This window comes from Rousettus aegyptiacus, unplaced genomic scaffold, assembly GCF_014176215.1.
Source record: "Rousettus aegyptiacus isolate mRouAeg1 unplaced genomic scaffold, mRouAeg1.p scaffold_m13_p_16, whole genome shotgun sequence".
NCBI lineage: Eukaryota > Metazoa > Chordata > Mammalia > Chiroptera > Pteropodidae > Rousettus > Rousettus aegyptiacus.
The window spans coordinates 33,508,305-33,528,726 of record NW_023416291.1 but is presented as its reverse complement, the minus strand read 5'-3'; the positions used below and the strand labels follow the sequence as shown (position 1 = coordinate 33,528,726).

Here is a 20,422-nt window from a genome sequence, read left to right as displayed (position 1 = left end):
AGAGACACAGTAACATGGTAATTGAGGAATCCAGAGGTGTTCATAGTACTATTCTTCCAACTTTTCTGTATGTTTATCAGTTTAAAATAGTGAAATATTAGAAAATAAAAACTATTCCCTGATAGTCTAGATGGCTGTTCATGTCACAAAAAGAGGGACAAGCAGACTTTGAGTACTGCCTACTGAGAGGGCATGATGCCCTCTGTGAGAGCCTTGCCAAAAAATGGAAACCGAACCTGACCATTGTTTGGTCACCATGAGGACAGGAATGCATTAAAACTACACTGCAAGGACCACATCAGACTGACAAAGTCTACAAGATAAACAACCCCGTTTCCTCCACAGCTATGTTGCAAGGGGGAAAATAAAGAGGAAGAGGAACCCGTCAGAACTTAAAGGAACTGGCCCTCAGCCAGATGCAGCATGTGGACCTTGTATGGGTTTTTATTTGAACAAACTGTAAAAAGCAAACACCTGATATTTAAGGGACATTTGGGGAAATCACAGGCTACATAGTGATAGTCAGGAACTTTTTAGGTGTGATAATAATGTTGTAGTTACTGTTCATGGTTACATCTTTTTGAGGTACATATGGAAGTTTTTACGGATAAAATGATATATCTGGGATTTGCTTCAGAATGATCCGGTGGCAGGGGTAGAGTTGAAACGCGACTGGCCATGGGTGTTGGAAACTTGGGGCTGGCTGTTGGTTAAGTGCAAGACTAAGCCAAGATAATTTTTTTTTTTTTTAAAAAAAGGAGAAAGATATGTCCTATCGAATACCAAAACATATCCTCATGGCAACGTCTTTCCCAATTGCCAGGTTAGATCCTGCAAGCAGCTGGACATTTGTCCTACAGATCCCCTTGAACGCAGGTGAAACAATGTGCACACAGTTACTCACTGCAGCAGCACCTTGGGCATGGCAAAGGATTAGAAATGACTACATTAACATTTCCTTGTTCTATTTGCTGGTTGTGTTATAGTCCATCATTGAAATGTTGGACTATAACACAACCAGCAAATAGAACAAGGAAATGTCTGCCCGGATATAAGGGACCATCTCCAAGACCTATAATGTGGGGGGAAAAAAATAGCAAGGATACAGACTATAGCTCCGTATAGTTGCACATGCTACTATTCTTGCAAAAGATGGGAAAGCGTAATGTGTGTGCAGATTTCCTTGTATCTGGATAAAATGTCTCTGGAAGCAAAAAAAGGGAACCAGATGACATCAGTTGCTTTCAGGGAGGTGACAGTGGTGGTTGATGGATAGAGGAGGAAAACATTTCACTGCCTATATCAATATTACCTATCAAAAAAGAAAGATTTATAACTATAAAGAATATTTAATTTTGAAAACTGTTACACAAAGTAAATGCTATTAGTGTGGAATTGTCTGTTCAGGAGAGCTTCAATGCACAAGGTCTTGAGATGTCCTGTGGGAAAGCAAATTTACTGCCTTTCACAATGCAGCTGACACATAACTCATCTCAAGTACACCTATTAAGTAGAAACACTTTGGCAAACACCAGATTAACAGTATCAAATGTTTATTAAGCACTTGTTTGCAAGTCTCTCCGCTAAGCATTTGACACACTCAACCTCACAGCTCTTTATGTTGGTCCTCTGAGGTAGCAAGTATGACCATCCCCAGCTCATAGGTGAGAAGTGAGGCAAAGAGAGGGAAAGTCACTTGCCTGAGGTTGCGCAGGGAGGAAAGGGTGAAACTGGTTGAGTCTTAGCTGGCATATGCCTCCCTCCAAATCTTTTGTTGGTATATTTATTATTGAGCATCTTCTGTGTTCCTGGCACTGATCTAACTGCTAGCTAGTGATCTAGAGAGCTAAGGTTGAATAGTTGAACCTGGCTTCTTCTGCAGGGAGTGTCTTGCTCTAGCTACAGACCCCAGGACAACAGACACTTGCTGAAGGGCTCAAGGACCACAGACTCCAGCAGAGGAAATGGGAGTTTATTACCAGCTTAGTGGAGAGATGGTGGGCTCTACAGGAGGAAGCTGGGGGAAGGCATAAAGATTGTATTTAAGGGCCTAATTAGCTCCTTGCTTGTCCTGGGTCCCTCAGGGGCCTGTGTGAGGCTCATGACCATGGAAGAGTCTATAGTTTGAATGTTTGTCCCCTCAAAATTCATATATTGAAATCCAAATGCCTGAAGTGATGGTATTAGGAGGTGAGCCTTTGGGAGGTGCTAGGTCTCTCATGAGTGGGATAAGTGACCTCAAAAAAGAAGCTCCAAAAAGATCCCTAGTCACCTTGAGGACACAGCGAGAAGGCACAGGCTATGAATGGGGAAGGGGGCCTTCACCCAAATAACCATGCCGACACCTTGATCTTGGACTTCCCAGCCTCCAGAACTGTGAGAAATAAATGACTGTTATTTACAAACAACCCTCTGTGGTATTGTTACAGTAGACCAGTGGATGAAGGCAAGGAAAATCAGGTCGCAGAGGTGGCGTCCTAAGACCAGTTAATGCACAGGGAGTGGGTGAGGCCAACTTCCTCTTGTTGGAGAAGGAGTGGGAGGCCCTCTCTCTAGGAACTGCCTGCTCCCATCCCCCAAGGCAGAGCCACCGGCGAACTTCAGCAGACACTGAACACGGAGGGGGCCTGGCCCTGGTATTTCTCGTGGGCTGTTTTCAGGATGGGTATGAGGTTCTGGAAGGTTGGACGGAATGAGGCCTCTGCCTTCCAGCACTTCTTCATGAGGAGATAGATCTGTGGGAGGAAAATGTGGAGCTGCAGTCGCTGCTGTCCACAATCCAGTGGCGGGAGCAGGAGAAAGGAGTGGGAGAGTGTCTCACCTCACAGGGACATTTCTCTGGCCGTGGCAGCCTCTCTCCTCGCTCCAGCAGCTCTGTGAGCCTCAATACTGTCATCTGCCCCTGGGTGAAGCCTATGAGCTCGATAAATTTCTAGAGAAGACACAAGACAAGCTCTTCAAGAGGCAGCGTTATCTAGGTGGGAGCCAGGAGCTTGAAGTGGGACTGCAGGGGTTCTAGTCCCACCTCTATCACTTCTCAGCTGCCTAACTTTGGGCTTAGGACTTAATTTCTTTAGCCCTCAGTTTTCACATCTGTGAAATGAAGTAATAACTTCTAACACCTGGGGTGATTGTGAAAGAAATATTCACAAAGTCTGAATCAGGTGTTTGCTGTTGTTATTAAGTCTCCCAGAAACTTGTTTTGCTTGCCCGGGATTTTTTTTTTTCCTCCTACAAAGGTGCTCCGCTTGGCTTTGGAAATAAAGCCTTAACATTCTCTTGGCTCCTCCCCTAGCCTAGGCCCAGCCAATAGTGTGGCTTGTGGGTGCACAGTGGTTGGCTACCTGGAGGACACGAGCCAAGCCGGGCCCATTAGGGCCTTGAGAATTCACCGGGAAAGAGAAGGACACTTGTTCCCTTCAGCTGGGGAGAATGGGTGCCTGGTGGGCTGGGAGGGGGGCACTTTGCAGCAACAGAGAGATGGTCTGCCTGAGAGATGCTACCATAGAGAACAGCAGAGCTGAGGGACGGAGAAAATAGAATTCACGATGACTCCTGAGGATCTAGATCAAGTTGTGTACCAACTCTACCCTGGTATTTGCAAATAGCGGAATAAGCTGTTCCTATTTGAGTGGGGTTTCTGTCACAAAGCCCCTGGAATTTTCAGTGGCCCATTTTACAAAGACTGTGAGGCTCCGGTGGATTAAGCACTTGCTAAACTGGGAACATGCCTTTCGAACTCCTTCAGCATGGGGTGGGGATAGAGGCTTGGCTCTCACCGAAGGGGGGCTTTGGCTGGAGTCACAGTAGGTCAGCAGTTCATACATGGTGACCCCAAAGGACCAGACGTCAGATGCATAGTAGAACTTACACTCCTTCAGGCACTCTGGGGCGTACCTGGGGGGAGGGGACAGTCAGGCCTTGGGCCAGACCAGGCTGGAGTCCTTATCTGGGGCTAGGGAGCCCTCTAGCCTCAGTTAGGGCCCCACCCTTGGAGGGGGCAGTTTCACTGGAACCAAGCCCTGTCATCTGAGGCCCCAGCGTCCACCTCCTCCACGCCACCCGCCCCCCCTTCCCCGTATGCTCCACATGACTGTGCCCACCCACATCGTCTGGGTCTCCCTAGTCACCAGAACACAGGGCTGTCCCCATCCTCGCGCACGCGGTAGTACTCGTGGCCTTCAGGCACAGCTTTGGCTAGGCCGAAGTCGCCAATCTTGACCAGCCTATTGTTGTCCAGCAGCACGTTGCGCGCAGCCAGGTCTCGGTGGATGTAGTGCTGGGTGTGCAGGTAGGCCATACCCTGGGGGCGGGGCAGGGCCAGGTCTGAGGAGACGTGACCAGGATGGCTGGCGAGCAGTCCCGCCAGGATTGCCGAGATGGGATGCAAGAGGAGGCAGTTTGACCGGGAAAGCGGAGCAAAAGGGAAAAGGGCTGGGCCACACAAGGGACTCTGGGCAGAAGCGGGGCAAATTGGGAGAGACCGGGCTGCGGGGCGTGGCCAAGTGAGTGAAGGGAGTCTCTGCGTAGGAAACTAAGGAGTTAGGGGCGCGGCTGGCGCAGTTGTGGCCAGGTGATCGACGGGGTCGGGCAAGCAATGGGATGGGACACTCAGGCCAGAGTAGGATGCAGGTTCTGCGAGCAGGGACGGGCCAGCCTACCTCACAGATCTGCTGAGCAAACAGCAGCAGCTGGGCCAGGCCGACGCTGTGCCGGGGCAGGTAGTCTCGGAGGCTGCCCAGGGGTACATACTCCATGACGAGCTGCACTGATTTCTTGCCTGAGGGAGACAGAGGCAGGGGCCAGGGATCGCCCACCCTGAACCTTGTTGTCCCCAACCCCAAGGTGGGGAAGGAAGGCCAAGACTCGCCAACAGTAGGCCCAATCCTTGGGTAGGATGGACCCGCCCTGAGCTGGCAGTGGCTCCCGCCCATCTTGGCCCTAGCAGAACGCCCCCCTAGATAGAAGGGAGGCAGCCCGACCACGCGCATCTCGGTGCCCAACAAATTGCGTCCTATAGCCTGGAACTGAGAGGGTCTAATTGGCCAGGCTCTACCCCAAGCTCTAGCCCCGCCCCACCGCTGCTCACGATCCCTCCCGGCCCCGCCCACCTTGGTCTTCGCAGCAGCCCTTGTATTTGACGATGTTCTTGTGGGAGAGCGTGCGCAGGATGTCGATCTCCCGCCTCCAGCCGGTGCTGAGCTGGGGGCTGCAGCCCGCCTTAAGGGCCTTCACGGCCACCATCTCGCCAGTGCTGTCATTGGTCGGATCGTAGCAGTACAGGCTGACCTTGCCAAAGTGACCCTGGCCAAGGATGCGTAATGGTCGGCCCCATCCCCGACTCCCCGGGCACCTCCAGACTGATCTGTTTGGAAAATCCTAGACCCCATCTACTCGGTGTTGCTGGGTCCCTTAAAGCTGAGGGTCTTCTGGGCAAGGCCCCGCCCACCCCTCCTAAGACACACCCTTCCGCAGGATTTTCCTTAAGACTCGAACTCTTCCCCCATCAGGCAGGCATTCTAACAGCTAGGTCCCACCCTCCACCCCGCCCTCACCTCGCCCAGATCCCGGATCTTTTTCAAATAGCGCTTGTGGAAAACAGTGGGGTCTGACGCCTGACAGTCTGGATTCACAGCCAAGACGTCAACAAGATCTGGAAGAGCCACAGTGGATGAGGCTGGACCCTGTCCCTTTACCTAGCTGGCCCACACAGGAAGTAGGTGATGGCTTTCCCCAGTATCTACCCAGAGGTAAAGAAAGTTTTTTTTGTAAAAGCTGGAAAATTCTACTTCTGGTCCAAAGTGCAGAGTTGGCTGCATCAAATCCATACCTGGGAAGTTCTGAGACTGGGTCAAGGGCACAAAATTTTCACCAAGAGAGAAAACAACAAAAAATCATCCAAATAAGTGTGGCTATCCCCAGGCAAAACATTAAGAACTTGGGGTATTCCCCCACCAAGTGAATTAATATCTGGCACACACCCTGAACCACTGTAGAGACCTTGGGTGCATTGTGCCTGCATCAGCAGGAATCTCGGTCCCTCCACCTGCCCTAAGGACCAAGGTAGGGCTCACTTTGCGGCTGCAGCCGAGTGAGGTCACGCAGGATGGTGCGGAAGGAAGGTCGTTGGGCTGGCTCATAGGTCAGGCACTGGCTGGTAAGCATGGCCAGCTCCAGGCACGACGGTTCAGGCAGCTGGTATTGCTTCTGGTAGAAATGCTCTTTCTGTGGGGAAGGGAACCTGAAGGAGTCAGTGACTCCTCCCCCTCCCAAGTCCCCTTTCCCAAGAGGCAGGGTCAAACTCCCAGAGCAGTAAGGCTGGACTGGCCAGGTCCTTGTTCTGTCATCCCCACTTTACAAATGAAGCAACTGAGCCTTGGCAAAGAGAAGCCGACTTGCCTGCCACCAGAGCCAGGACTGGAATCCAAGTCCAGCAGAGTGCTATGTGGAGCATCTCACACTTGGCCCTTTCTTTCCTGGCTTCCAGCCCCTCTGCTCCCAGGAAGCTCGGCAGATGCAGCTCCCTGAATGCATCAAAGCCTCCGGGCCTTTGCATAGGCTGTGCCTAGGCTGCTCTTCTCTAGCCTGAGCCATTGCAGTGTTTCTTCATTTAGATTAAAACCTCCTTTGAGAAGCCTTGCTTGACTCCTCAGCTGAGTCAGGGGTAGCCTCTGGGACTCCCTCCCCATTACAGCCTGCGATTGCCCCATTGCTGCCCTGGCCACTATGTTTAAAACTGAAACATATCACTTATTTGCTGTGTGCCACAATGACCTCATGAGGTCGGGACTACAGTTATTTCCAACTACCAGATAACCTGATGGAACCGCAAAGGGATAAGGCAAGGTATGCGAGGCCACAGGCCAGAGGGGGCAGCTCTGGACCCTGAATGTGCCCTCTAGACTCCTTGGACGTGTTGGCCCCTTTGTGGGAAGGGCCCAAGGGTCCCCAGATGTACCTCGGAGGGGCTGCGGTCTTGCAGGGGAGCCTCCCCATTGAAGCAGATCTCCAGGAGGGTGGCGCCAAAACCCCACTTGTCAGCTCCTGTGCTTAGGCTGTTGGCCCCACCAGACAGGCACTCCGGGGGCATCCAGGGGATCCGCTCTACCCGTTCTGGGGGCCAGACCCAGAGGTCATGGAGGGTGAAAGGAGTGGGGGAAGCTGGCCCCGTGCCCAGCCTTGTCCCGGTCCTCACCCTCCCTGGAGAGGGTACCCAGGCCCACGCCGGGGTCACTCAGCTTGATGAATGGGCTGGTGCCCTCCGCCAACCCTGGACGTGCCAGCAGGATGTTCCGGCCACACACATTACCATGCACCAGGCTCTTGTCTTCCTGGGGTAGGAAGAAGAAGGAGCATGACCACTGGGGACCCACAGATCCTGTCCCCACACCATCCCACAGGGACAGGCCATGTAAAAGAGACAATCATAATTATGGGGACCCCAGAACATTGTCATTGTGACTAGGCATCATTGGGTGCCCAGTGGGTCCTTCCTGTTCTCCTAGAGCTAGTGGCCTAGGCTGTTGGCCAGGGAGAAAAGGCCAGAGGACCCTACTGCTGTACTCAAACCCATGTCAGGCCTGCTCCTTCCCCAGGGCTTTTGCACTGGTGGTTCCCTCTTCCTGAGATGCACCTGGGGGAATCCTTCCCCAAACCATCTACTTAAAACTTCTCTTCTCTAACCTCAGCAACTCCTTAACTCCACCCCTGCTTTTCCCCCATGGTTCTTACTACTCTCTAACATGTCCTGTAATGTACTTAATTATTATTTCTCATGTATCTCTCCCAACTAAAATACTGGCTCCCCAAGGATAGAAATGTGTTTTGTTCTTTGTGTGCCCTCAAGATCTAAGACAGAGCCTGGCATGTGGAGGATGCTCTGAAAACTGGAGTGACTGGACTAGGAGTGGGGATGAATGGCAAGAGAGAGTGACAGAAGCAGCTGATGCCAGGCCCCACAGGGCCTCAGACATCAAGCGGAGAGGTTAGGTGTTCTCTTGGGAGAGATGGGTGCCACATGGGTGTGTGAGCAGAGGAGGTTCATGGGAAGATCTCCTGGGGGCAGTGTGTGGACTGAAGGATATACTGAGGTCTCTATACCCAGTGCTGAGGCTGCCCTGGCCCTCCCCGCTGACCCAGGCCCCACCCACAGGCCACACACCAGGTAACTGAGGGCGCTGGCCAGTTGTTGGGCCACCACCACCTTCCAGGCCACAGGCACGCAGCCCCTCTCCCGCCGCAGCCACACGTCTAGGGGTCCATGTTCCACGTACTCTGCCACCATGATGTCTGCAAAGGCCAGCCGCTGCAGGGCCACCCACCTGCCTCCACCCTTCAGGGTGCTGGGGGCAGGACGTAGGGGCTGAGGCTATGAGTGGGGAAGTATTGGGCAGGGGCATGTGGGGGGTTTAGGAGTGACTTTGGGGAGAGGAGAATATGCAAGATGGAGGTAGGTGCAGGGTAAGTCAGAGGTGAATGGTGGCATCTGGGTCCAGGGTAGATGTGGGGTATAGAGTCAGCTGCCAGTGACAAGACAGGGGAGTTGGGGGTGGGTACAGACAGTGGAGGTATGGAGCTGGAGGCTGGGGCATAAGTGATGCTAGGGTCCCACAGGGCCGGGATGCTCAAGATTGGAAAGCATGCAGGGTTGGGGTGTAAGCCAGCACTGGGGAAAAGCAGGAAAAATGGACACATGGGCTTCAGGTTCTGGGTGTTAGTTGGGGTAGCTCTGTGCAAAGAGTTTTGAGATACACGTGGAGTAAGGGTAGAGGTGGGGGTGGAGAAGAGGCTGAAGTCTGGGAGGATTGGGGTTTCCAACCAGGCTGGGGGCTGCATGGTGTCACAGGTCCGATGGGGTCAGAAGGTAGGTAGGGGCTGGGCTGTAGAGGTGTCTGGGTGGTGGATGGAACACAGGATATAGTCGAGAGTCAGGGTGTAGTCAAGGGTTGAGGTGCAATGGGTTGTCATATAGTCAGGGGTTGGGGTATATGTTGAAGGTCAAGGTATAGCCAAGGGTTGGGGTATAAGTAAGAGTTGAACAGTCACAGACTGGGGTGTAGTCAGGGGTCAGGATGTTGGTCAAGGATCAGGGTAGAGGTGGGGAGTGGGAGTAAGTAGGGAGTTAGCCTGTAAATGGTTGGAGGGGTGTGCTGGGGCCCACTCACTCTTGGAGCCATGCACGCAGACGCCATGGACGAAGGCCAAGTGCATGTGGGATACCTGGCTCATGAGGCTGGCTGTCTCGTAGAAGGCCTGTGGGGACAGGCCAGATCAGGTGGCCGCACACACCTTGCCATCCCCCTGCCCTCTGGCTGTGCTCACTTACCAGGGCGATGCCATGGTGGCTGGAGTCTAGCACCTTCAGCACCACTCGCAGCTCCTGCCCATGGCCCCTGCCTGCTGTGGGGGAGTCGCCACCATCTGCCTTGTCTTCCTCAGGTCCTCTGTCACTCACTCTCAAGAGGCCCTCATACACATTGGTCCTTGTGCCCTGGCCTAAGTGGGACAGCTAGGGGAACATGACAGGGAACATCTCCATGACAACAGCTGGCAGCTGCCCTCCCCAAAGCCCCCATGCCCTCAGAGGCTCCATGCTGGTACACACCTGGGTGATGTCATCCTGGCAGACCCGGTGGAAGCTGAGCTGGCTGAGGTTGAGAGGTTTGGTGCTGGCCTGAGGCCCCCACCTGATAATGAGGTTGGAGATCTCTGGCGGTGAGAGCAAAGTCATTGAGGGCTGGCATGGGGGGAGCTGCCACCCTACCGCCCATGTGTCCCATTTTACCTCCTGGCTGCGGCAGGCAGCAGTGGCGCAGAGAGAAGCAGTCATCCCCAGCCCGCAGCAAGTAGCCCTGCAGGGCAGCCCGAAGCTCACGCACACTGGGGAAGGACCTGTCCCAGCTCTCCATTGTGAAGGTCCCTGCATGCAGCTCAATGGGGAACTTCCGCAGGCGCAAGCACTGTCCACCAGGTGCCTGGGGTGGGTGGCAGGGTAAGGGCAGTGAATAGGGGCCCAGGAAGGGACTGTACTCAGCCACAGCCCAAGACCCCTGCCCCAGTCCTACCTGGTCTTTTTGGGCCACCGTGAGGATGAGGCGGTTGAAGTGGTTGGTGCTCCAGTGGATGAGATAGAGGCCATCCTCTGGCCGTAGCTTGGCCAGCACGAATGGCTCCCTGTGGGGGACAAGGGCGCAGCATCAGGGTGCAGTACCTGGTAACAATGACACATAAAACCTGCCCAGAGGGGCACATTCTCAGCTGCCACTTATGTGATGACACTGAATTTGGGACACACACCAATATAACTGTCACACAAGACAACTCACATGGAGACATGGGCACAAAAATAGGCACACACTTGTGCGTTACAACTGTCAAATACCATCACTGACACAGCACACACAGAGAGAAACAGGAAATAGCTGTCAAATGCCAATGGGCACACACCCAGCTGCAGACACGGCCACTCACAGAGTGACATACCATGGACCGTCATACACCCAAAGGTCAATGATCAGATACAGCCACTTCCCCAGTGTAACAAGGTGACACGGGGGCATCTACATCCCAGACCCAGAGGTAACAACTGTCACGAGCACAAACAACCACTGCAAGGTGACACAACTACACAGGCCCGGGCACCTACACACATGGTGGCTCACGTGCTACTACAGACTAAATGTCCATGTCCCCCTAAAGTTCATATGTTGAAGCCCTAACCTGCAAGCAATGGGATGGTATTAGGAGATGGGGCCTCTGGAAGGTTATTCAGTCATGATGGCGGAGCCTCTTGAATAGGATTAATGCCCCATAAAAGGGACTCCAAAGAGCTCCCATGCCCCCTTTCATGTGTGAGGACACAGCAAAAAGACCACTGTCTTGAACCAGGAAGTGGGCCCTTGCCAGACACCAGATCTGCTGGTACCCTGAACTTGGACTTCTGGCCTTCAGAACTGTGAGAAATAAATGTCTTCTGTTTCTAAGCTACCCTAGTCTGTTGTATTCTGTTATAGCAGCATGAATGGACTAAAACACTGACATGGCCCACAGACCTGCACACACCTAGCTGTGATGAGGCACAGCCATAGCACTCACGAAGTGAAATGGGCACTTCATCCTCCTGGTGTAGAGACGAGACACAGAGAGGTCAGATCTCTTAAAAACCCCCAGGCGCCCATCTAAGAGTTACACATAGGACGAGGGACACCCAGGCACAAGGCCAATGGCCAGAGAGCTGACAGTCACAAACCATGACCTGGCAGCATGCAGGACAGCCACACATGCATCTGACGACTGCAAGCTCTGATACTACACATTCTCAGCCCTACAAGTCCAAACAGAATAGCTCAGTAACAGACACACCCCTTCTCTCTGAATGGCCACCAGTGTTTGTGTAACACAACCTCTCAAAAATCACCCATCTCGTTGCGTGTGAAAAAAATGCATTGATAATTTTATACAAAGTCACTAAGCAGTGACACAGTTGCACACCAAATGGGCTATTAAACATCCAGACACTCACAGTAACAGTCCCAAACTCAGACTCTCCTATCATGACACACCACCCATCCCATTGCAGGTGCCCTCTCTCCCCCTGTAACTCCCAGTGTGCCACACTTGTATGCATGCACGCACATGCATGCACACTCATAGCATGCTCACGCATGTGCGTGCACACAAGGCAAGCACATGTGAATATACTTCCACACATGCACACACAGAAGCAAACACAAATACAAACTGATGTACGTGGTAGTATGAGTGAATACTTGCATATATAACGCATGCACCCACAGGCAAACACACCTACAGCTACACACTAGACAAACACTTGCTCACCTGTGCGCACACACTCATGCAAATGTGTGCACATATAGCTGCACACTGAGATATGAATTCACACACACATGTGCACACACCTCATTTGCATCCCACAATTCCCAGAGCTTAGGGTCTAGTTAGCAGCTGCTGCCACAATGGCCCACACCACCCAGCTGCCTTTCTGAGCACTCACAGCAGGGGTCCGTGGACACCATCCTGGATACTCATCACCAGCCGTGGAGGAGCCACTTCATGGCATAGGTAGTGGTTTGAGTCGGCCGTCAGGCGGAAATAGCCATCCACCAGTGATACCAAGGACAGAGCCATGGCCTGGGAAGGCAGAGTCAGCTTCTGTAGGACAGAAGGATGTTAGGCAGGTGTCACAGGCTGGAGGCACCCCGCTAGCCCAGCCCCCAGTCCTTGGCCTCACCAGGCACTTGTCCTGACAGTGGATGCTGACATGGCATTCTCTCAGTACCACGTGGGTGATGTCCTGGAAGTCACAGAAGTAGGTCCACGGTGCCTCCTGCGGCCTATCCACGGGTTGGGTGACCAACTCTTGGGCCTTGGCTTTCTTCCCAGATGAGCCAGCATGGGGATTCCTTCTCCTGCCACCATCACCACCACTGGGACCCTGGAAACCCAGCATGTGCAGTGGGTAGATTTGAGCAGAAATGTACCTGTTTAGTCCCTGCAAATTCCCTCTGAGGAGAAGCTGGAGCTGGAGAGACCAGGCAATCTCCTCAAGTACATCCCCTCAAGTCCTGGTGTCACAGGTGGGACAGGGTACGTACCCCCAAGACATACACATGCCAGAAGCCAGAACCTTGGGGAAGGCAAAGAGGAGAATCCTAGCCCTATGACCTCTAGATGCCATAGGGGTTCCCAGAGGTACAGACCCCAGAAATCATGTCCCCGGAGGACAGGAAAATAGAGGACATTCCCCAAGAAACAGCCTCAGGGGACAGAAGGACACACACCCCAGAGTCATGTTGGGAAAGGGCTCACCACTGCTCCTCTCAGAGACTGAAGCCAAAACTGAACAGGAGCCCCTGCCCAGCCCTACCTAGACCCCCAGATGGAAGACATGCCATGCTCACCTCTGCCTGTACTGGCCGCCACTGGATGCCACCAGTGCCAGTCACCAGCACCTCATGGGTAGGGGGTCCTGGAGCAGGCTCGGGCCTGGGCTCTGGAGGGGCCTGCCTACTGTCCTTGACGTAGCATGGCTCCCCTTTGGCCTGGGCCAACAGCTCTAGGTGGCACACAGGCACGTGCTCTGTGCCAAAGCGGGGCGCCAGCTGCTCGAGTGTAGCCAGGTACTTGACCATGATGACCTGTTGGGAGAGATGGCCTGGCTGGAAGGCCCACAGGAACTTGTGGAAGATGATCTGCAGGCGCAGCTGTGTGAACGCATTGTGTTGCTGGATCTGTTGCCGGAAGGAACGCGGGATGCAGTCCTTGAAGCTGTGGAGACAAGCAGGAGGGGCGGGTCCTGTGCCTGGGTCATAGGCATGGCTGGGTGACATGGGGCAAATAGCTTAAATTTTCTGAACCTCAGCTGCCTCATCTAGAAAACAGGCAGGCCGTTGTGAGGTGGAAAGAGAGCACAATAAAAGGCCAGCACAGGGAGGCTGGGTGGTGTCTAGGCTGAGGGCCCAGCACTCAGGAGGAGACTACAAGGCTGAAATCCTAGCTCTTAGGCAACTTCCTTAAGCTCTAAAGGGCTCTGTCTGCTCATCTGTAAAATGGGTTCAAACAATGCCCACTTATAGGGCAGATGACAGAATCAGGACTACTGACTGGCACATAGTAAGGACCATATCAGTGTCAGCTGTTTTTATTAGAGAAGTCATTGTTTTTACAATTACTTTTATGATTATCAATAAAAGGCACAACTCTTGGGAGTTCCTCTGCTCCTTAAAAATGCTTTCTCCCAGACCCCCATCAGATGCCTTGCACACAAACACTAGCATAGCTCCCCTAGAGTACAGGTATCCAAGCCTTAGTCCCAAGCCCTCTCCCCAACCCCTTGACCAGAGGGATCTGAAAGCCTGAGGTTCTAGCTGCCTCATGCCCCCACTTCCAAACCTTCCAGGACTCCCCCACTGCTCGTAGGAAAAAGGTCCCCCAACTACTGCCTTGCTGACTCTTGCACATGGGCAATCATATTCAAAACCCCTGGGAGCAGGCTTTTGCCACTTTTTGCCTGTGGGCCTTTGTATATGCTGTTCTCTCTGTCTAAAATGCATTGCCATTGCACTCCACATCTGGAAAAAACCGACTTGGCCTTCAGATCTCAGCAGAAACGTCACTTCCCTTGCGAAGTGTTCTCTGATCTCCAGGCTGGATAGGCTGCCTCCTCCGGGCTTCCCTGTTCTCTATCACAGCCCTAGTCATCCAGAGCAATAACATGATGGTGACTGAAAAATATGTGGTTTAAGAATTGCTGGTCTTGAAAGACCCAGCTCTCCTGTTGCCTCTTCCAGGCAGTGTGCCCTAGTTGCCCCAGCAGTAGGCAGTGGAGGTGAGCATGGCTAGTGCCTTTCTTGCCTTGAATTACAGGGAGCTCTCCAACCTCAGCCTGCTCTAGCCACACTTTCTTCAACACATATCAAGCACAGTCCAACCTCAGGGCCTTTGCACTGGCTGTTTCAGCTATATAGAATTCTTTTCTCCCAGATACTGATGTGCCTCCCTTCTTCATTTCCTTCAGATCTTTAAATGTGAATGTCACCTGCTCGGAGAGGAATTCCCTTGACTAACCCTGACACTCCCTTTCTTCCTCTCTTCCTGCTCAATTTTTCCCCATTGCACTTATCGCCATCTAAAGCACTATATATTTACTCTTATTCTCTTTATTGCCTGTCTCCTTCACCAGATGTGAGCACCAGGAGGGCTTGTTCACTGTTTGTCCTCAACACTCAGAACTAGCGCCAGCATACAGTAGGTGCTTGATTAATGTCTGCTGAATGAATGAAGGCATGGCAGTATGCGAGGCCTGCCTTGGCCCTCCAATGTCTGGGTATTTCCAGCCTCCTACACAGCGTCTCTACCCCATTCCAATACCTGATCTTTCTGGCCACCTTCTTTAGGGGAACACCAAGGCAGATAGCAAGGTGGCAGAGGTGCAGAAAGGCCATGCCCAGGCTCTCATTCTTAAAGTGGTGGATCTCTTCCTCATTCGACAGGTCCCACAGCGATGCTACGTCATTCACAAACTCATGCTTGCCCTAGGGATGGGGAAATTGGACTGAAAGAGAGGCCTGAGAACCTGTTTGTTCCCCATTTTCTGGCCACTTTGGGGAGCAGAGGGACTCCCCATTTTCTAGAAAAGCCAAATACACAGCAAGCATGCCTCCTCTGCCCAACTCTATGCCTCATCACTAATCGATCATAGCACTCTTTCCTGTGCAGCCCTAAGAGTCTCAAAACCCTTTGGTTCAGGCCGAAAAAAGGATTTCAGATGACACGAGTTGAAATGTATTAGCTACAATTGAGGAGGGAAGTGAGGCCTCCTCAACTGTCCCTAAGTCCCCCCTAAAATGATCATACCTCCCCAGCCCTGCTCACACCTGCTCAAAGAGGTACTCAAAGGAGGCTGAGTCCAGGAGTTGCATGCCCTGCTCTGCCTGTTCTGACGAAGCCTTGGCCCCTGGGGGACTGCAGCGGTACACGGCTGGCTCCTGAGGATTTGTGCCATGCCAGTTCCGGAAATAAAATCTACGAGAAGGGAGGGGGCACAGCAGGGCTGAGCACGGATTCAGACCAGCTCAAGAAAGGTGGGGCGCAGGGGAAAAAGGGGACTAATACAAAAAGGAGACAAGCCTTCCAAAGGCTTTTGTCCACCTCATGCGGAAGTGCAACGTCAGGCTTGTATCTCTGGAGACCTCTAGAATGTAGTTTGGGGGCAGCCAGACCTGGGCCTGGGCATCGAAGAGGGCAAAGAGACCGAGGCAAGGTGGAGAGATGCCTGCAACAGGAGGGAAACAAAATCAGGAGTCAGTGTCTGCTCCAATCCTCCCAGTGGGCCCCTAGACCTGCTGTCTCCCTTCATTAGCCTTCCCTTGGCCTCCTCTCCTGCAGACAGAGGACAATGCAATATGTTAATCATGCTGTGGCTTTGCAGGAGACTACATTTCCCAGTTTCCCTTGCAGCATGGATGAGGCCATTGAACAGATTTCTGGCTAATGGGATGTGAGCAGAAGGAATGCACATGCTTCATACTTCCAGTCTCGGAAATAAGCCTTCCTGCCATCTTCCCTGCCCCAGGGATATTGGAGACCCCTTGCTCCAGGTAGCAAAGCTGCAAGACAGAGGTCAACCATCTGACCTACATTAGATTTTAGATAAACTTTCATTGTCTTACCCAGGCAAATCTGGGGAGGTTGCTTGTTATTGCAGCAAAACCTACCTTAGACTAACACAACTCTATTCTGATCTCTCTCTCTCTCTGAACTCCTGACCCAAAGAAATACCCTTGGATATTAAAGCACCCTTAGATGTGCCTTGTTCCAACCATCTCATCTGAGGCCCCCACACCTGTCCCTCCTTTGCCCAGTTTTTTAAGCCAGGACTTGGCCTTTGTCTTTAACTCCTCCCACCCTCTTCACATCGAATTGGTACAAGTCCTGCTCTTTACGTATCCTTCACCTCTCTGGGATCCACCTAATTCCTTCAAATCCAAAGCCCAGGCCTAGTCTAGCCTCCAGACTTGCCGTCATTCCCCACACTGGCCACCCAAGACCTCTTTTTAAATACACATCATTTAAAATTTTTATCTAAAATAGTCCTTTCAGAATAATTTATAACACCTAAGTATCAGCCACCAGATAAAGAAATGAAACTTGGCAATTGAAGCTCCCACCTATATCCACCTCCCACAAAGAGGTAACCACACTCCTTTCCCCTCCCACCAAGAGGTAACCATACTCCTGAACTAAAGTTTACCATTTTCATATCCTCTATAATCTAGTCTTGAATACTATAAACTTGAAATGTGGTATTATACCATAGGTGTCCATCTGCAATTTGCTTTTCCATGCCAGAATAGGTTTTAAAGCTTCACACATGATGATACATTTAACATTCCATTTTTTGTGACTGTATAGTACTTCAGTGCTCAACTATATTTCTATTTTTTGTGTATTCTCTTGCAAAGGGACTTTGAGATCATCTCCCATTTTCTACTAAGATAAATGAGACAGTTCTGAACATTCTCATATGTCTCCTGGAACATGTGAGCTGAGTGTCTGTAGGGTGAATATGTACGAGTAGAACTGTATGGCGGCAGGGAATGTATATTTCAGTCATGTCAGATGATGCTAAATTGCTCTCCAAAGTTGCTGCACCCCAGTGTACTGCCTCCTGCAGAAGAATGCCTCCTTGGGAGACAATTTCCTAAAGAGCCAATCTGTTTTATCCTTTGGCTTAACCCTGCCACATCTCCCTATTGCTCCCTGAAAAAGCCCAACCCCGCATCACAGAGGAACCATGACCTGAACCCTGACAGTTACGCTCTGGTTTCAATTCCTAGTTCCGCTTCTAAATTCTTGAAACTGACATGCTAGTCACTCTTAAGGTCTTTTGCTTCCTTAAATACATCAGGCTCTCTGGGCCACCTGCACATGCTATTCACTCTGCCAGACATGTTTCACATGACCGAGCACATCCACTTGAGTTCTCTTAAGAATCAGCCATCAATTGAAAAGCACAAAGTGTTGTAGAAATCCACCAGAAAGCTCCCACCCAGCTGTGGAGGAAGGAATTTGAGAGGAAATCCTGAAGGAAGGGGCATGTAAGCAAAGTTCCCTTGGATCTTCTCCTCCTCTGTCAGAAGCAATTACACTCTTGAGTACATCCACTGTAGGTTCTCCCAGCCTATAGTTCCTTAGCACTCTCAAGAAATAGTCTAAACTCTCAACTCCTGCCAGAGTTTAAAGGAGTATAAGATCTGACCCTGGCTGACCTCTCCCCCATCATCCCCCATCTAGAGATCAACTCTGCCCTGGTCTCCCTGATCCCAACCTCATCAGCCAGTCTGTTCCCCCTACAGCAGCCAGAGAGCACTTGTGAATGCCTGAGTCCAGTCACATTCCTCCTTTGCTCGGAGTCCCACCTCACTTGGAGTAAAATCCAAAGTCCTCCCCGAGGCCCACGAGACCCTGCATGACCTGTGCCATCACCTCCTTACCCTCATCTACTCTTGTCTCCCCTCATTCGGCTCTAGCTATTGCTGGTAAGTTCCCACCTCAAGGCCTTTGCACTTGCTGTTCCTGCTGTCTGGTACCCATTTTCCCCAGATATCTCCATGGCTCCCTCCCTTATCTCAAGTTTTTAATTTTTCACCATCATCTATCTCTGCCCTCCTACACAGTTTTCTTATTTATTGCTTTTCTTGCTGATTTCTCTATTAGAATATGAGTGCTACAAAGCCAGTGATTTGGGACTGGCACATATTAGGTACACACTCAATGTCTGCTGAATAAATGGGCAAACGGATGGCAGGGGTCCAGCTTCTGTCAGCACCTCCACCCCTACCATAGGACTCACCGACTTTGTGTGCAATGTGCATGCAGACGTCCTCTGCAGTCAGTGTGGCCTCGTTGAAGGTGACCCAGGGCTCCCCACCACCGGGGCCAGCCCAGTGCAGGAGTACCTTCAGGCCTCCTCTGGTGGCCATGAGCTGGGCTCCATCCCCATCAGGCTTGCTGCCCCAGTGGCACAGAGGCATGCTCTTGACAGCTGGCTTGGCTGGAAAGGGAATGCCCATCAGTCCCCAGGTCTTAGCCTGGGGGCTCATGTTAACACCTTTACCTGCTGCCTATCCAGACTGAGGCCCAAGGGGAAGAGTCTGGACTTCCCTTGCTGTGCGACCTCAGGCACCCAATTCCTCTTCCTGAGCCTCAGTTTCCATATCTGTTTGATGGAATTAGGGTATGTGTCCCCACCTATTAGATCTATCATGAACAATAACACCCAACTCTATTGTACAAATTTGCACTAATATAAAAATCTACTTTGAACCCATTATTCCCAAAATAATCAGGCAGGCAGGTAGGTGTGGTCAATCAGACCTGGAGTGTGAATCCAGACACTCTCTGTGTCAACTCAGCCAAGTCACTTAGCCACACTGGGCCTCCTCAGTTTCCCCATCTGGAGAATGGAGATGCTGAGAGGGCTGACATCAAAAGATGGTCGTGACGTTTCGATGCAGTTCTGCATATTTATATTCATATATTCAGCACAGACCTTGAAATAGGCCTGAAAAATAACAAATACAATACAAGAATAAAATCATTATTATTGGTTTCATCCTCATGATTTTTTTTTCTCTTCCAGGCCAAGGTTCCCACCTCCCACCCCCACCCCCATGGGCAACCACAAGACCTTCTGACTACCCCAGGCCTAGGAGAGGAGCTGGGGGTTGTGTTCAGCTCTCTCCCCCTCCAGTCCAGCTCTGGTACTTTTCAAAAGCCAGGCTGGGGGCCCAGGCCTCCTGAGGACTCCAGTATCTCCAGGGAGGGGCTGTCAACAATTCCACCATGTTACTAATTTAAGAGAAAAAGTGTTGGAAGAGGAGAATGTTGTAATAGCATAATGTTGCATTCCTTGGGAATCAGCTCCTCTCTCTACTCCTGTTTCATCTGGAAAATGGGCATAGAAAGGTTTCTCCCTCAAAGGGTTGTGGCGAGGATTCAGTGACATGGGGCAGAGAAAAGGCTCGGCACAGAGCCTGGCATGCAGTTGGTCCTTAATAAATGTTTGCTATTATTATCCATTAACGTTTAAAATAAGACGTGGGGATGGGGCTTTTAGGGTGCCCATTTCCTCCTTCCTCGTCCCCATTGGAACCAGGCCCAGCGTTGAAGATGGGCTCGGGTGAGGTGTGCACCGGGTAAGGCTGCACCTCCCACACACCCAAAACTCCTAACCCTGCAGGCAGTTGTAGGAACCGTTACATGCACCCGCTGGGCATCGACCAGTCCCAAGGCAGCAAGTGCTTCGATTCATCTGCCAAACGCGGCCAGTCCCGCGCCTCTCACCAGCTACATCCTTCCTGATGACCTCGGTGGGGGGAAAGGGCGCCCCTTCCGTGCCTTTCTCCACACTCACCTTTCCGAAGTATTCAGGCTCGAACCCGGGACTCCGCCCTGCCGCCGAAGGCAGAAGCTGCCGGATCGCCGCCGAGACACCGTCTCCCATAGGCCACTTGAGACGGGTACACTCATTGGCCTCCCTTCCCCATCGCACGTAAGCATTGGTCCTTTGCTGCAATGGGGCACTCCTATTGGCCCCTGGTGGTAAGCTTTTTTTCTAGCTCAACCGTGATTGGCTGGATCCGACGCTGTAGCGTCAGCCACTGGCTGACGCGGGGTGGACGGAGATGCGGAAGTGGGTGGTTACACTGGCAGACAGGAGAGTGCGGTTTTCCTGCGACGCGGAGATCTCAATTGTCCACTTGGCCGGTGAACCCAAGTCAGACTTCCGTCCCTAACTCTGGTGCAAGCCCCATATCCTCGTCTTGGTCATCATGATTGCAGCTGGACGCCATTCAGTCTTACAAACCCCTAGCATGTGACTCCCCATTCCACCCTGCTT

General features: G+C 51.9%; 1 protein-coding gene across 5 annotated transcripts; it reads right to left on the bottom strand.

Annotated features, from left to right (window-relative positions):
- Positions 1-1,536: 1,536 nt before the first annotated feature.
- Positions 1,537-20,056, bottom strand: TYK2 (tyrosine kinase 2). Of its 5 annotated transcripts, none has more exons than XM_016153446.2 (25): positions 19,937-20,056; positions 18,898-19,084; positions 18,374-18,574; positions 15,649-15,793; positions 15,396-15,543; positions 14,890-15,053; positions 12,921-13,287; positions 12,251-12,454; positions 12,014-12,171; positions 10,065-10,173; positions 9,785-9,974; positions 9,605-9,708; positions 9,326-9,508; positions 9,165-9,252; positions 8,162-8,289; positions 7,196-7,331; positions 6,959-7,113; positions 6,075-6,225; positions 5,556-5,653; positions 5,112-5,304; positions 4,662-4,780; positions 4,131-4,303; positions 3,780-3,897; positions 2,822-2,932; positions 1,537-2,735 (listed from the first exon to the last, which is right to left on the bottom strand). In XM_016153446.2, the coding sequence occupies exons 3-25, from the start codon at positions 18,552-18,554 to the stop codon at positions 2,601-2,603; spliced, it is 3,558 nt and encodes a 1,185-aa protein (XP_016008932.2). In that variant the 5' UTR covers positions 18,555-18,574; positions 18,898-19,084; positions 19,937-20,056; the 3' UTR covers positions 1,537-2,600. The 5 variants fall into 5 exon arrangements, with proteins under 5 accessions (XP_016008932.2, XP_016008934.2, XP_016008933.2 ...); XM_016153448.2 differs by having other exon boundaries at positions 15,670-15,793; XM_016153447.2 differs by lacking the exon at positions 19,937-20,056 and adding an exon at positions 19,867-19,884.
- Positions 20,057-20,422: the final 366 nt, after the last annotated feature.